Here is a 12,506-nt window from a genome sequence, read left to right as displayed (position 1 = left end):
CCGGATCCCTCCACACAAGGGGGAATCAGTGTATGCTGTGAAGCCCCATAGGAAGTAATGGGTCCCGCGCCTGTGGCGCGTGGCAGTGCAGCAGCTCGCATACACCATGAGCACACACACCATTAGTTCTTCCAAGGCGCACAACAGACTCTTCCGGCACTGCTTTCAGCGTATGCTGAAAGCCTCATATGGCACACCTGCGTAAAATGCGGGCACACTGTAAAAAGGCTTTGGATTGAATAATGTGATTGATTAAACACTGTAGTTACAACAACAAAGCCAACACCACTGCAAAGTCCTGCTCAGTTTTTCTTTCTATACTTTTTCTTGTTGTTCCTTAAAGTCAACTCAGATTTACTACAATCCTGTCATAGAGTCTTGCCATAGAGTTGGCAAGCTTTATTCAAAGAAAGTGTGCATTACCTTCCTCTAAGGCTGTGAGAGTGTGACTTATCCAAGGTGACCCAGGGATTTCAACAGCTGAACAGGAATTCAAACCTTGATCTGGAGTCCCAGTCCAACTTTCAAATTACTACATCATGTAAAACCACCACCAGTTTATAGTTTTCAAGTAGAGATGGAGCTAAAAATTAGGCCAGGGGCATGGTGTGAGTGAGGGTGAGGGAACTGGTGGCCTTCTTGATATTGCTGAATCCCTATTCCAGTCAGCTCAGTCTGAACATGCTGCTTCTGATGTCAGATATAGATACGCTCTTTAAAGGATTATATGCATATTTAGCCCCACCCCCCTCATTGAAAGGGGAACTATTACACTGACTGATAGATAGTGCAATAGGGGAGTTACAAATGAGCATCCTGCATCTTGGTGGGAGTCTGTTCCCCATCACTGCTTACACTAAACTGCACACCTCCCTACATTGAGTATTTTTGATGAAAAAGTCACATCTCCCTCTCTCCTTCACTTTTATTACCACATCAGATGTCTTGGTGAAAATCCCTATGTGAAAGAAAGAGTTGACAGTTTCATAAGAAGTGCCTAATGTCATCTGGGAAATAGCCAGAGAATGTACTGGTTGGTTACCAGGCATCTATCAAATGTGTCCTCGTGAGAACTGCAGGGAAATGAACTCTCTTTGACAATGAGATTTAAAGAAGAACTGTGAACCATTAATGGCTCTCACTTGGGTATTGGCCATGCCTTGGTCTGTGTGTCACTTGATGCTCATAATATTCATGCTTTTGCAGCATCGATCAAGAAATGAAGACAACAGTCATCACGACTGGTAGTTATCATGGCTATTTGTTATGGCTAGTAGCCATGAAAATATAGGAGACTGAATCTAAACAACAAAAAGCAGTCACATTACATCCAAAATTAGGAAAACTGAAATTCTAAAGGAACAGATTGATCAGAGAGAGAAACCAGAACAAACTAAAAACTGAGCAAGAACATAAACTTTCCCTACTCTGTAGAATACAGTATATGAATCTGGCAGTAAGTGAACTGTTACTATCCTTGTTTGGTTCAGCAATCCCTTGGCCTCTTTCTCCCTCTGTAACAGAAAGCTATGTGTATTGTTCTGTTGACTAGTTTTGTACAAACGTAATGATCATTGAACTTTTGCTTTCACTAAATGAGGCATTGTCTCATTTAGAAAATGCACTCAGAATCTGTCTGACCGCATGAAAAGCCCTCATCAAAAACTACAGACAGTCATACATTTTGTAAATAATTATCCTGATGAGTCTGCGAGTGTCTGGCCCTTGTTATAACCGCCCCCTCTTTAAAAAATGTATTGCTCCTTATTTATATGAATATTTCCCGCATGTCATCTAAAGCCTGGAGTTAGCATAATTCATACTAACAGATTGAGTCTGGCCCTCTGTTTGATGAGATATGCTCAAAAGGCAAATCAGCGTGTGAAATTTCAACTTTAATCTCTGCTTTCCTTGGGAACCCCCCCCCCTCTAAATTTACTGTTCATTTCATCTTCTTCTGATCACAGATATCAGAATTGGGGGGGGGGGGAGAATCCTTTCACTCAGCTAGTTCATTTCCTTGGCAGTATAGAATTATTACCTGCTATATATATTCTCTAGAGATCCTTCCAGTCCAATTTTAAAATGACTCAGGTGCCTAGACTGTCATCATTCCACTTCAGTATCAAACGTACCTCAGTGTTCAGCTTTTCATCCTCTCTGTTCTTTACTTCAATATTTCTTTACTCCCTTTGGCCTCTTTTTTGACCAGATATCCTCATTTATAATGACAATGTACATCTGGACCTCTTTTTAAAAATGTTTCCATCCTTCAAGTATTTTGTAAACACTGGCCACATACTTGTGAAGCCAATATTTCTTCAAAGAATACATATTTATCTCCACAAATCCTTTGTCATGACTCTATATCTGGCAAGCCGAGCTTTCATTTTTCTTGAATTTCATCATTGCTTCTCAAGCCTTTTTACTGAACTGATTCTCCCTTTGTTGTAGTTATACATGGAAAGAACTTGCAGTTGTACATGCAAAGAACTTAGCACAGTGCTGCTGTTTCTTATTGAAAGCAGCTCCTTTAATGTGTGCTTCAAACACAGGTTAGTGACAGAATGCTTGCTTTGCATGCAAGAAGCCCCAAATTCAATGCCTGCTTTTCCTGGCAGATCTGGGAGATAATTCTCCTGGTTGAAACCATGCAGAGGCTGCCACTTACTGCAGGTAATACAGAAATAGGTTTTATAGTCCGGCTGGACAAACGTCAAAGGCTAAGGGACTGCATTGACCCACTCATGGGGATCTTGAGGACCACAGTTCCCTACTGGGACTCTCACTCATCCTGAAATCCTGGACCCTGCATAGGGAGAACGGTGGAATATAATTCAAATAAATAAATAAATATGAACAAAGTTTGGTTCCACATGCCACCAAAGAACCCCAGGGGGCATGGAGGCAATTTCACAGATTTGCATGCCCCTCTGGGCATATTAAAACCCTAGAAGGACCTTGGTTTGAAATAAGAAGTGACCTGGAAGCCAATACCTCAGGGGTAATTTGTTCCCCTGTTTTTCCAATGGGGAGAGGTTGAGTAGTCCTCAGTGGTGAAAAAAATGGGTACAGGGGCTGCATGTGGCCACACTATCCCTACTCCTTTTTAAAAAAGGAACCAAGGGGGATGTGGCTCTGATGCCAGTGAGATGGTGAATCCATTTGAGATTTTAGTCCAAACTTCCACTGAGCAATCCAAACTGCTGAAATTGTTTTGGACAGATAAAAATCTGAGCTCCACAAAAGGAAACCAAGTGGCCAAATGCAGCTGTTGTGGGCATCTCTGAGCACTAACACAGGGTTCAGGAGCCAACAGAAGGCTTTGAAGGAACACAGGCAAGTGGCAGGGCATGTGATCTATATGTAAAAGGTGCTTGGTTCAATCCCTGGCATCTTTATATAGGACTCCTGTCTTAATCCATGAAAAATTGCTGCTAATAAGCACAGGCCACACTGACTAGGTGAACCAATGTTTTGTTTTATATCGAAGCAGCACAAGGGCAAGCTATAGCTGACCATTAGGGTAAGGGAAGCTTTTATAAAGGAAATGCTGGCAGAACAAATATGCTTATTCAAGATGTCCAACTGGGATGCACAAAGAGTTGGACTGGCCAAGACCTTCTCTTTGTACTTGTGTGTGCAAGGAAAAAGTAGGACAAGGATCCTCAGCAGGTTGGGGAAGGCCTGATAGAATGATTCCTGGACTTGTCCTGGGAGACAATCTGTTCCCCTGCTACATGTCATCAATTCACTTTCTAGGCTCAATATATCTCATTTACATGACTTTCCCTAGAGAATTTCCTCTATCTTGAGTAACCTGGATGTGTGCCATTGCCTATGTAAGCCACACAATAGTGGTGAGGGGCAAAGGAGTGGAACTCTCACATAGGACAACAGCTCCTGGTACATATCCTTCTGATATCTGGAAGGTTTCTCATCACAGGACACTTCTACAGTATTCCACTTTCTTGTAAACTGCCAACCCTGTAGGGAATTAGTAATATCTGCAAACTAAAAGGACATGCCTTCCACAAAAACTATTCTTATGGCCATGACAAGGCCCAGTTTGGCTCTGTAGAAAAGACCATGATGGTTGGATATTTGGCCAGGGCAAAGCAGAACATGCAGCATCATAGTAGATCAGACTTGCACTTCATCACAGTTCTAACAGAAATCTATATGGAGGAAGAGCCTCAGAATTTATGCATCGTAGCCCCTGAACAAATTGTGAAAATGAGACCTAGTGTCAGATAAGAGCCAGGTGAAAATATCCTTAGACCACTGCTTGCACGTTTATATCTCATTAGCTCCTCATTTTGCAAAAACCACACTTGACATTGCCATTCAGTCTTCCCCTTCCTTTCAGAATTAGTTGCAGAGTAATTTTCTAAAGGTGATTCTGTAAGAGACTTGCCAGATGTTTCCCAAAAGCACTCCTGGCAATTTTAAAGACAATGGCTTGGTTCCAAAATAGTCTAATTGAGCTCCATGGGGTGATATATGAGATATTCCTGGATGCAGGGGGGAAATGACAAAGGAAGTGTATTTTACAAAACCTAAATATGCTGGACAATTTAACCAAGCCCATGACACTGTTACAGTGTCATGGGCATGGTTAGGACTCATACATATAGTCACTTTTGAAGTGGAAATGTGAAGGAAGTTAAAATTGAGTGTGTGTGTGTGTGTGTGTAGGGGGAAACCAGTAGCTGCACCATATTGCACACCCTTCAACATTTCATAGTTGAAAACTGGGACACATATAGCCAAGCAACATCAGAGTATGGTCAAGATGACAAAACAAATTAAGACAAGCTGCAGCAGTTGGATTTTACCAGAGCCTACTAGGAAGGCGAAGACTTTGCCTTCTCTTCTCCTCTCCCTCTACTGAATTAACTGAGAGCAAACTACTTTCCCCTTCTGAATTCATTTTGCAGAATTTGAAGTAAATCAGTTACAAAGAAAGAGGCCTTTGAAAAATAATGGCAGGCGAAGTAGACCAGCAACAAACTACTAATACTGTAGGAGAACCTTTGGATCACATCAGACTTAGTCTTGATGAACAAAGTTATGTAAAAATGAGAAATGACCGAGAACTTCGAGGCAGATTACATGCTTATGACCAGCATTTAAATATGATTTTGGGTGATGTTGAAGAGACTGTGACAACAATAGAGATCGATGAAGAAACATATGAGGAGATCTACAAATCCACCAAGAGGAATATCCGAATGCTGTTTGTCAGAGGAGACGGAGTTGTACTTGTCGCTTCTCCACTGAGGGTTAGCTGAAACTATGAAAAATGGATTATTTGAACCTCAACATACTGGTTACTGCTCCTCTAAGTATTAAGACCGCACATAATTTTACACAGGTCTTTACAACCTTGACTGTGTGTTGTGAATTTATGAGTTAATTTGGGAAGTAAGTGTTATAAAAAGTGTTTCCTGGAATAATATAAATAACATTGCCTTCTGTATCCGATTGGTGCATTCAGCTTTTTAGTTAATCACTGTTCTCCTATTTTTTTAAAAAATAAATCTCATTTGCTTATTTTGTATAAAAATATTTTTAATAAGTTACAAAGAGAGAAAGTATGAGAAGGGGAAGGAAACTGGGACATTTTAAAACAGCTGAAAAAGTGAGATGGCAGAGGATTCATCAGGACTGTCTTTGCCAAATTGGGACAGTTGAACGGTACAATATTGCAAGACCTGCAGCTATACCACATTGGAAGCCTCTTTTAGCTTGCTAGTATTCTATAGCCTGTTTAGGCCCAGTTGGCTTGCTGGGGAGGAATTAGAAGACTGCCAGTTGACCAATGTGTTGCTGCCATCAGCTGAACAAGGGGCATGAGTGGCTGTGGAGTTTATCAAACGGGGTGGGAAGCTCTTAATTTCAAAAGAGAAGATAGCGAAGTAAATACGTATTTTCACGCAATAATGTGATAACACATCAAACCTTGAATTCGCTTTAATGGTCTCCTCAACCAGATCCAGTGCAAAGTAAGCCACCAAATTGGTGGGTTCTTAATTGCGTATTTGCACTCTGGTGCATGCTCAGTGAGGCTTCAGTCGGATCATGGCCTTTTGCACTTCCAGGGTGAAGAGAGGACAGCTTCCTGTTTCCTGCCCATACATGCTTGGTTTGCTTTGGTTTGCGTGTGTGTGTGTGTGTGTGTATCTGTGTAAGTATGTGTGTGTGTGTGTGTGTGTATTCACAAGCAAACCAAGCATGTATGGGCAGGAAACTGGAAGTGTGTATACACACACACACACACACACAGAAGTATGTATGTTTGTGTACATGTGTGTGTGTGTGTATATATATATATATATATATATATATATATATATAAGAAGAGTATATATACACACAGCAGAAGTATGTTTGTGTGTGTGTGTGTGTCCACATGCACACACACACATGAAAGTGCCAATCGCAGAGGCATCCCTCTCTTGGTAAAGCCAAGGGCCGTTTCTTTCCTCCTCCTCCTCCATCCAGCTGTAAGCCTTTCTAGCAGCATTGGCATCACATATATATATATGTGTGTGTGTGTGTGTGTGTGCGTGTATATATACACTCCTTATATATACACAAACACACATACTTCTGTGTGTGTGTGTGTATATATACACTTTGATATATATGTATATACACACACACACACACACACTTATACAGATACACAAACACAAACATGACATACATACTTTTGCAGTGTATATATGTAGATAGGTTTTATACACACACACACACAAACACACACACATACTTCTGTGTGGATTATACTTCCAATTCCCTTTGTCTGATAAACTCCTGTGATTAGGCTTTAGAAATCACAGGAGTGTATCACATAGTCATTTCCCCCCGATCTGGGCATGGGTTGAAATCGGGACTGAACGGGAGAAAATGGGTGTTATCACATAGAAAAAATGCGTACTTTGTCACAAGGTGACCGCAAGCTGTCCCCCAGCTGTACTCCTCCTGCTGATTTTGATAGTATGGAAGCTTTCCATCCCACAAATTCTGCCGGCTAAGCATGGCAGGGGGACAGCTTGTAGTCACCCTCCAACAAAGTACACTTGGGATAACACCCGTTTTCCCCCTTCCAGTCCCCATCCTGCCCTGTGCCCAGATAAGGCCAAAATGGCTGTGTGATAAACTCCTGACATTTAGCCGTGGGTTCTGTCTGTAGCCTGTGTGATGCAACTTAAAGAGAGAGAAGCAGAGTATGTCAGCACAAGTAAGAAAAACAGAGAGAACTGGTATACCTCACCCTGGGAGATCTGCTTGCGCAGTCCCAGTTTGTGGTCCAAGTGCATGCAGGGTGGTGCAGGGCCTGTTTCACATAAAAACATTGTTCTCATCATGACACAGCTATGTTTTTTTCCGTTCTTTTATGGGAAAGCTGGCCCTTCAGACATTGTTGGATTACAACTGCCATCATCCCTCCTCACTGGCAACTCTAGATAGTTCTATAAGCCGCAGAGTATACCCTCTAATTATCCCAGTTTGGCAGGGACAGTCCTGATCAATCCTCTGTCATCCCACTTTTTAAGGTGCTTTTAAAAAGTTGCTGGTTTTCCTCTCCTTCTTCCACTTTCATACCCTTTTGTCCTCGCTTTTCTTCTGCTGCAATCTGAGTGCAAAAGTAGTTTCCATTCAGTTAATACAGGAGGCGAGAGATGTGATAAGAGGGTAAGGTCTTGCCGGGTAAGCTGTTGACTTTCCCAGTCAGGTCAGGGAAAACCAAACTCCTAGCTTGACTTTTTTGTCTTCATGAATAATGTTTGCCATCTTGACCATACCCTTGTGTTGCTTGTCCTGCTTTTCATCTGTCAAATGTTGGAAAATATGACGTAAGTCCTTAAGATTGGCCTGAAAAGCTCCATTCTCGTGCTTGCTGTTAAGGTTAATCAGATGTATTGGCCTGAGAGTGAGGGAGTTGGATCCAGACATAATCAGAGTAGAACCACTGAAATCAATTGAACTTTGGTTAGCCTTGACTAATTTAAGTCTCTTTGATTTCAATAGTCTGCTCTAAAATTGGCTGAATCTGCATCCAACCCAGGGTCCTTGGAAATCATTCCCCAATTTATGTGTTTTTTAAAAAGCATACTTCATAAAATTTTATGTTAGAAACTATGGCTCTCTACAGATGAGCGCAATGGGGCACTGTCGTCAGGTGTGAGAGGTGGCGCTTCCAGACGCCCCTCGCACATGATGAGGACGTCAAAGCGGCGGCAACCTGTACAGGTGGGGGCTGCCATTTTGACAAACTGGACGCTTAGCGTCCGCATGTTGCAATGCCATTGTGACATCACGAGTGCGCCATTCGTGCACTGCGATGTCACAATGGCGTTGCAAAAAGAACCTGCTTTTTGAGGGTTTTTTTGTGGCGAGAGGAAGCCATGAGGTTTGTCTGCTGCAGCTTCCTTGCCCAGCAAAACAAGGTGCAGGCAGACTGCCCTTTTTGGGCGGTGTGTATCCCGCCTATATTTTTAACTGAGCTGTTTCTACGGAGCTATTGGACCCTGGTTTCTAAAGTATTAGTGTTTTTAAAAGTATGAAACAGGTTTGCTTAGTAACCTTTTTAAAAGAGAAGAAAGGAAAGGAAAACTTACATTGTTTTAATGAGGATGGGAATGGAGTGGCCTTCCAGATGTCATTTGATTGCAACTCCCAGTAGGACTCTTCAGCATATCCAGTGGGCAAGAATGCTGGGAGCTGAAGTTTCCCAGCATCTGGAAGTCTTCACCATTCCTACCTGTCTTTTAAATAGCAACTTTTATTGAATTTTGTGAAACTAATCTTCTGCAGGAAAAAGATACTTTTAAATCATCTATCAGTACATTTTAAAAGGCTAAATGCTTTTCAGGATATTAATTACATTCCTGACTACATAGAATAATAGACTCATAGAGTTGGAAGAGACCATAAGGGCCATCCAGTCCACCCCCTGCCATGCAGGAACTCACAATCACAGCACCCCCGACAGATGGCCATCCAGTCTTTGCTTAGAGACCTTCAAGGAAGGAGATTCCACCACTCTCTGAGGGAGTGGTTCCACTGTCAAACATCTCTTACTGTCAGGAATTTCTTCCTAATCTTTAGGTAGAATTTCTTTTCCTGTACTTGCATTCATTGTTCCAGGTCCTATTATATGGAGTAGTAGAAAAACCCACAAAAAACTATGGTTAAGTAAAGCTTTAGAAGTGATAGCGATGGTTAAATTAACAAAGCTGCTGCGAGATGATGAGTGTTATGATAAGACAAATGAAGAAATGCAGAAACCTTTATTGAAATACTGAAAGAACAGATGGTCAAAATCTATATAAAGATAAGAAGTTAGCACATATCTTTGGATAACATGAAAGATCAAGGGTGTACTTGAGTATATTAAGCATTATGTGTGTTATTTCCTTTTTTAAAATCCTTAATACTATGGATATTTTTTACAATCATAAAATATAGATAATTAATCAATCTGCAGAATAATGACTGGAAGTAAATTGTAAAAGAAACAAGACATAAGAAGAGTGAGAAAGTTAGAAAGCTATAATTTCTTTACCAGAATGAAGTGAATATATGGAAAGTTATGTCTTTAAAAGAATTCTATACATAGACTGTTATGTAAAAGCAAGAAAATTAGTTATTAGTTTGGTATGAGGGCTATATAAAAACAGGAATAGAGGAATATGATACAGTACAAATAAGCTGCTTAGAAATAAAGGAAGGAATATCCAGGGGAAACAGTAGGGGGAGGGGAATGGGGAAATAAGAGAATGGAGAAAGAAATATGTGAAGCTATGTTTTCACAGTTTTTTTTTTTGTTATGTGATTTGTATATGGAATGTAAATATGAAATAAAATATTTTAATAGTTAAAAAAAGTAGTTCATTATGTTGCTTTTGATTATTTGTGGCATTTTATTTCCTTTTGTGGGGAGAAAAGGGTTGAAATTATCTGATGATGTAGCTATCCTAATATAGTGACCTTACCATAGCTACATCTCCCAATGCTGCTCCCAAGAAACCCACAATAGCTCTCTGTTTATTTCTTCCAGAGTGGTTTGTCCATTTCCCTGTATTGGACAAATAATTATATTTGAGCCAATCTTTCCCTTCAAGTTTTCCTCTTTTCATAAATGCTTTGTGAGGGGACACTCAACCTGGGATTTGTCTATACGTATATATTTTCTTTATATTTCAAACAAATCATCAACAGGGATTTTTGTGTTATATGGTCACTGAAATCTTTGTTTTGGTCTAATTTACCATTCCACCACAACATAATGAACTACTATAAAAACTATAGAACATGAATGGTAAAGAGTCATAGTTCTGGAGCTTTGCAATGAGGCACAAGATGAATTACATTCCAAGCTCTGCTGTTTCCTTTTGGAGCAATAGCAGGCCAGAAATTTTATGGCAAGTGTTTGAGGGTACACTGAAGAGGGCACTGGATGTCAATGGGGAAAAGCAAAAACCTATACATACTTGATATTCTTAAAGTATTATACCATCATAGTCTCTCCCCCCTCTCCTGCCAAAATTGAGCAAAATAGGGGCTGATAATTCAAGTATGTTGACAAATGTTTCACACATGCTGGATAAACAAAGGCGTGTTACAGACCGCCAAGAAGCAGCGTTCTGCCGCCGCCGCCGGTTGCAGCGTCCGGGAACTGCAGCAGCCAAACCGCGTGGTTCCCGTACACTGCACAGAAGAGACGCCGCAAGGCGCTAGTCGCACACTCGCGGCGTCACTTCTGGGGTGCAACGTGCAGATGCAGAGTGTCCGTTACGTCAAGATGGTGGCGGCCATGTGGAATGGCCACCGCCATTTGTTACGGACTCAGTCTGTGCTAGGGTTAGGGGCGTCTGGAAGAGACGCCTCTTTCTAACCCTAGCACGGACTGAGTCCGTCCTAGGGTGCCTGTTTATAATGGGCCATAGTCACTTTCAAAAGAGATGCTCATCCTATGGGAGTCTCCAAATGGTCAAGGGCAAATAAATACCATTATATATACAGTATGTTGAATATCATTTAATGAGGATTAATTGCTTATTAGTATGCTTCAACAGCTCTCTTATTTATACATAATAATTATGGTGTGATAAAAATCTATTTATGCATACGCATCTTTGTTCGAGTTTGTCTTTTGTGCAGCCTCACACCATTCCATTCCTTTCATATTCACACTCAGCTATATTTAGGACCAGAAACACTCTAGTCCTTGAGAGGACTAACACATTCTCTCTGAAATTAGTACTAACAGCATTAGTACCAAATGAGTACTAAAAGCATTCTAACGAGCGTTAAAAGAACTAGCACTAATCGGTTCCTTGGGAAACTTCAGCACTAAGGAGTGAGAATACATTGACGGCCCTGCAAGAGTAGCAAATGGGTTGAATCAGCAATCATGGCTGAAATTACATATGGTGAATAAGCACCCTTTTAGACTTTGGCTGTTTCTTTGTGTTCCAGTATCAAATAAATGCATGCAGTAATGGGGGTATAAGAAGAGAAAAAAGATCTCACATATCTTGTTATGTTCTGCTTCACATCCACAGTTGAACATACCATTCAATGTTTTACAGATGGGACAGTATATGTGTGGCCAAGCAATAACATTCTTTAAAATGGGCAGATACCAGAAAGTTGGAAAGAAGTTAATATTGCACTGAGAGCCAAGGTGGGGTTTTGACTAAAAATTATAGATCAGTTTCATTGCTGAATAATGATTATAAACTTTTTACAAAGATTTTGGCCAAAAGATTGAAAATACAAGATTTTGTTCATGAAGATCGATGTGGTGTTTTTTTTAAACCTAAGAGACATTTAAGGGATAATGTCAGAATTGTTTTGAATGTTATCGAAAACTTAGAATCTCATAATGTGAACCAGGTGGCTTTGATGTTTTTGGATACTGAAAAGGCTTTTGATAATTTGAACATGACATTTCTTTTCAAAGTGCTGGAACAAATGGATTTGGGAGAGCACTTCATTGAGAGGGTTAAATCAATGTATAGCTCACAGAGTGCACAAATAATCAAGAAAGGATGCAGAAAAAGCTTTTGATTTATATCCTTTTCTCCCAAATGGAATTCAAGCTTCTCTTTTAGATAGCTATGGACAGTGTGGTGACTTGAATTTGTACTTACCACCTTTAGATGTTACAGAAAACAAGGTGAGTGTTGAGGATATGACTGGCAAAAATCTTACCATCGAGCCCTAGATTGGATGGTATCCAAACAAAGCCATAATAGAATCTAGCAACACAGTTCAGATTAACTGAAAAGAAGTTTCTAGCATAAGCTTTTTTGGGATCCAGTCCAGTTTATCAGATGAAAGAAATTTCTCCTTCCCAGTTAATCTCACAGTATGATGGGATGCTTTTATGACTTTTTATGTCAAAACAGACTAATACGGTTATCTCTTTGATTATGATCCAAAATAAATTATGTTTATGAACCATGCAGCAAAATATAACAAACTCT

At 40.4% G+C, this 12,506-nt stretch overlaps 2 protein-coding genes across 3 annotated transcripts in view; one reads left to right on the top strand and one right to left on the bottom strand.

Moving 5' to 3' along the window:
- Window positions 1-12,506, bottom strand: part of GPC6 (glypican 6) — a 970,469-nt gene that overhangs the window by 111,423 nt on the left and 846,540 nt on the right. The window lies entirely within an intron of this gene.
- On the top strand, window positions 4,986-5,322 carry LOC121926790 (U6 snRNA-associated Sm-like protein LSm3). The gene has a single exon (XM_042460072.1). The coding sequence runs from the start codon at window positions 4,986-4,988 to the stop codon at window positions 5,292-5,294; it is 309 nt and encodes a 102-aa protein (XP_042316006.1). The 3' UTR covers window positions 5,295-5,322.

This window comes from Sceloporus undulatus, chromosome 3, assembly GCF_019175285.1.
Source record: "Sceloporus undulatus isolate JIND9_A2432 ecotype Alabama chromosome 3, SceUnd_v1.1, whole genome shotgun sequence".
NCBI classification, from domain to species: Eukaryota; Metazoa; Chordata; class Lepidosauria; order Squamata; family Phrynosomatidae; genus Sceloporus; species Sceloporus undulatus.
The sequence above is the reverse complement of the archived record's forward strand: the minus strand, read 5'-3'. Positions and strand labels throughout refer to the sequence as shown.

Coding starts and splice junctions, on each gene's coding strand:
- LOC121926790 (XM_042460072.1), top strand. CDS start 4,986: ATGGCAGGCGAAGTAGACCAGCAACAAACTACTAATACTGTAGGAGAA.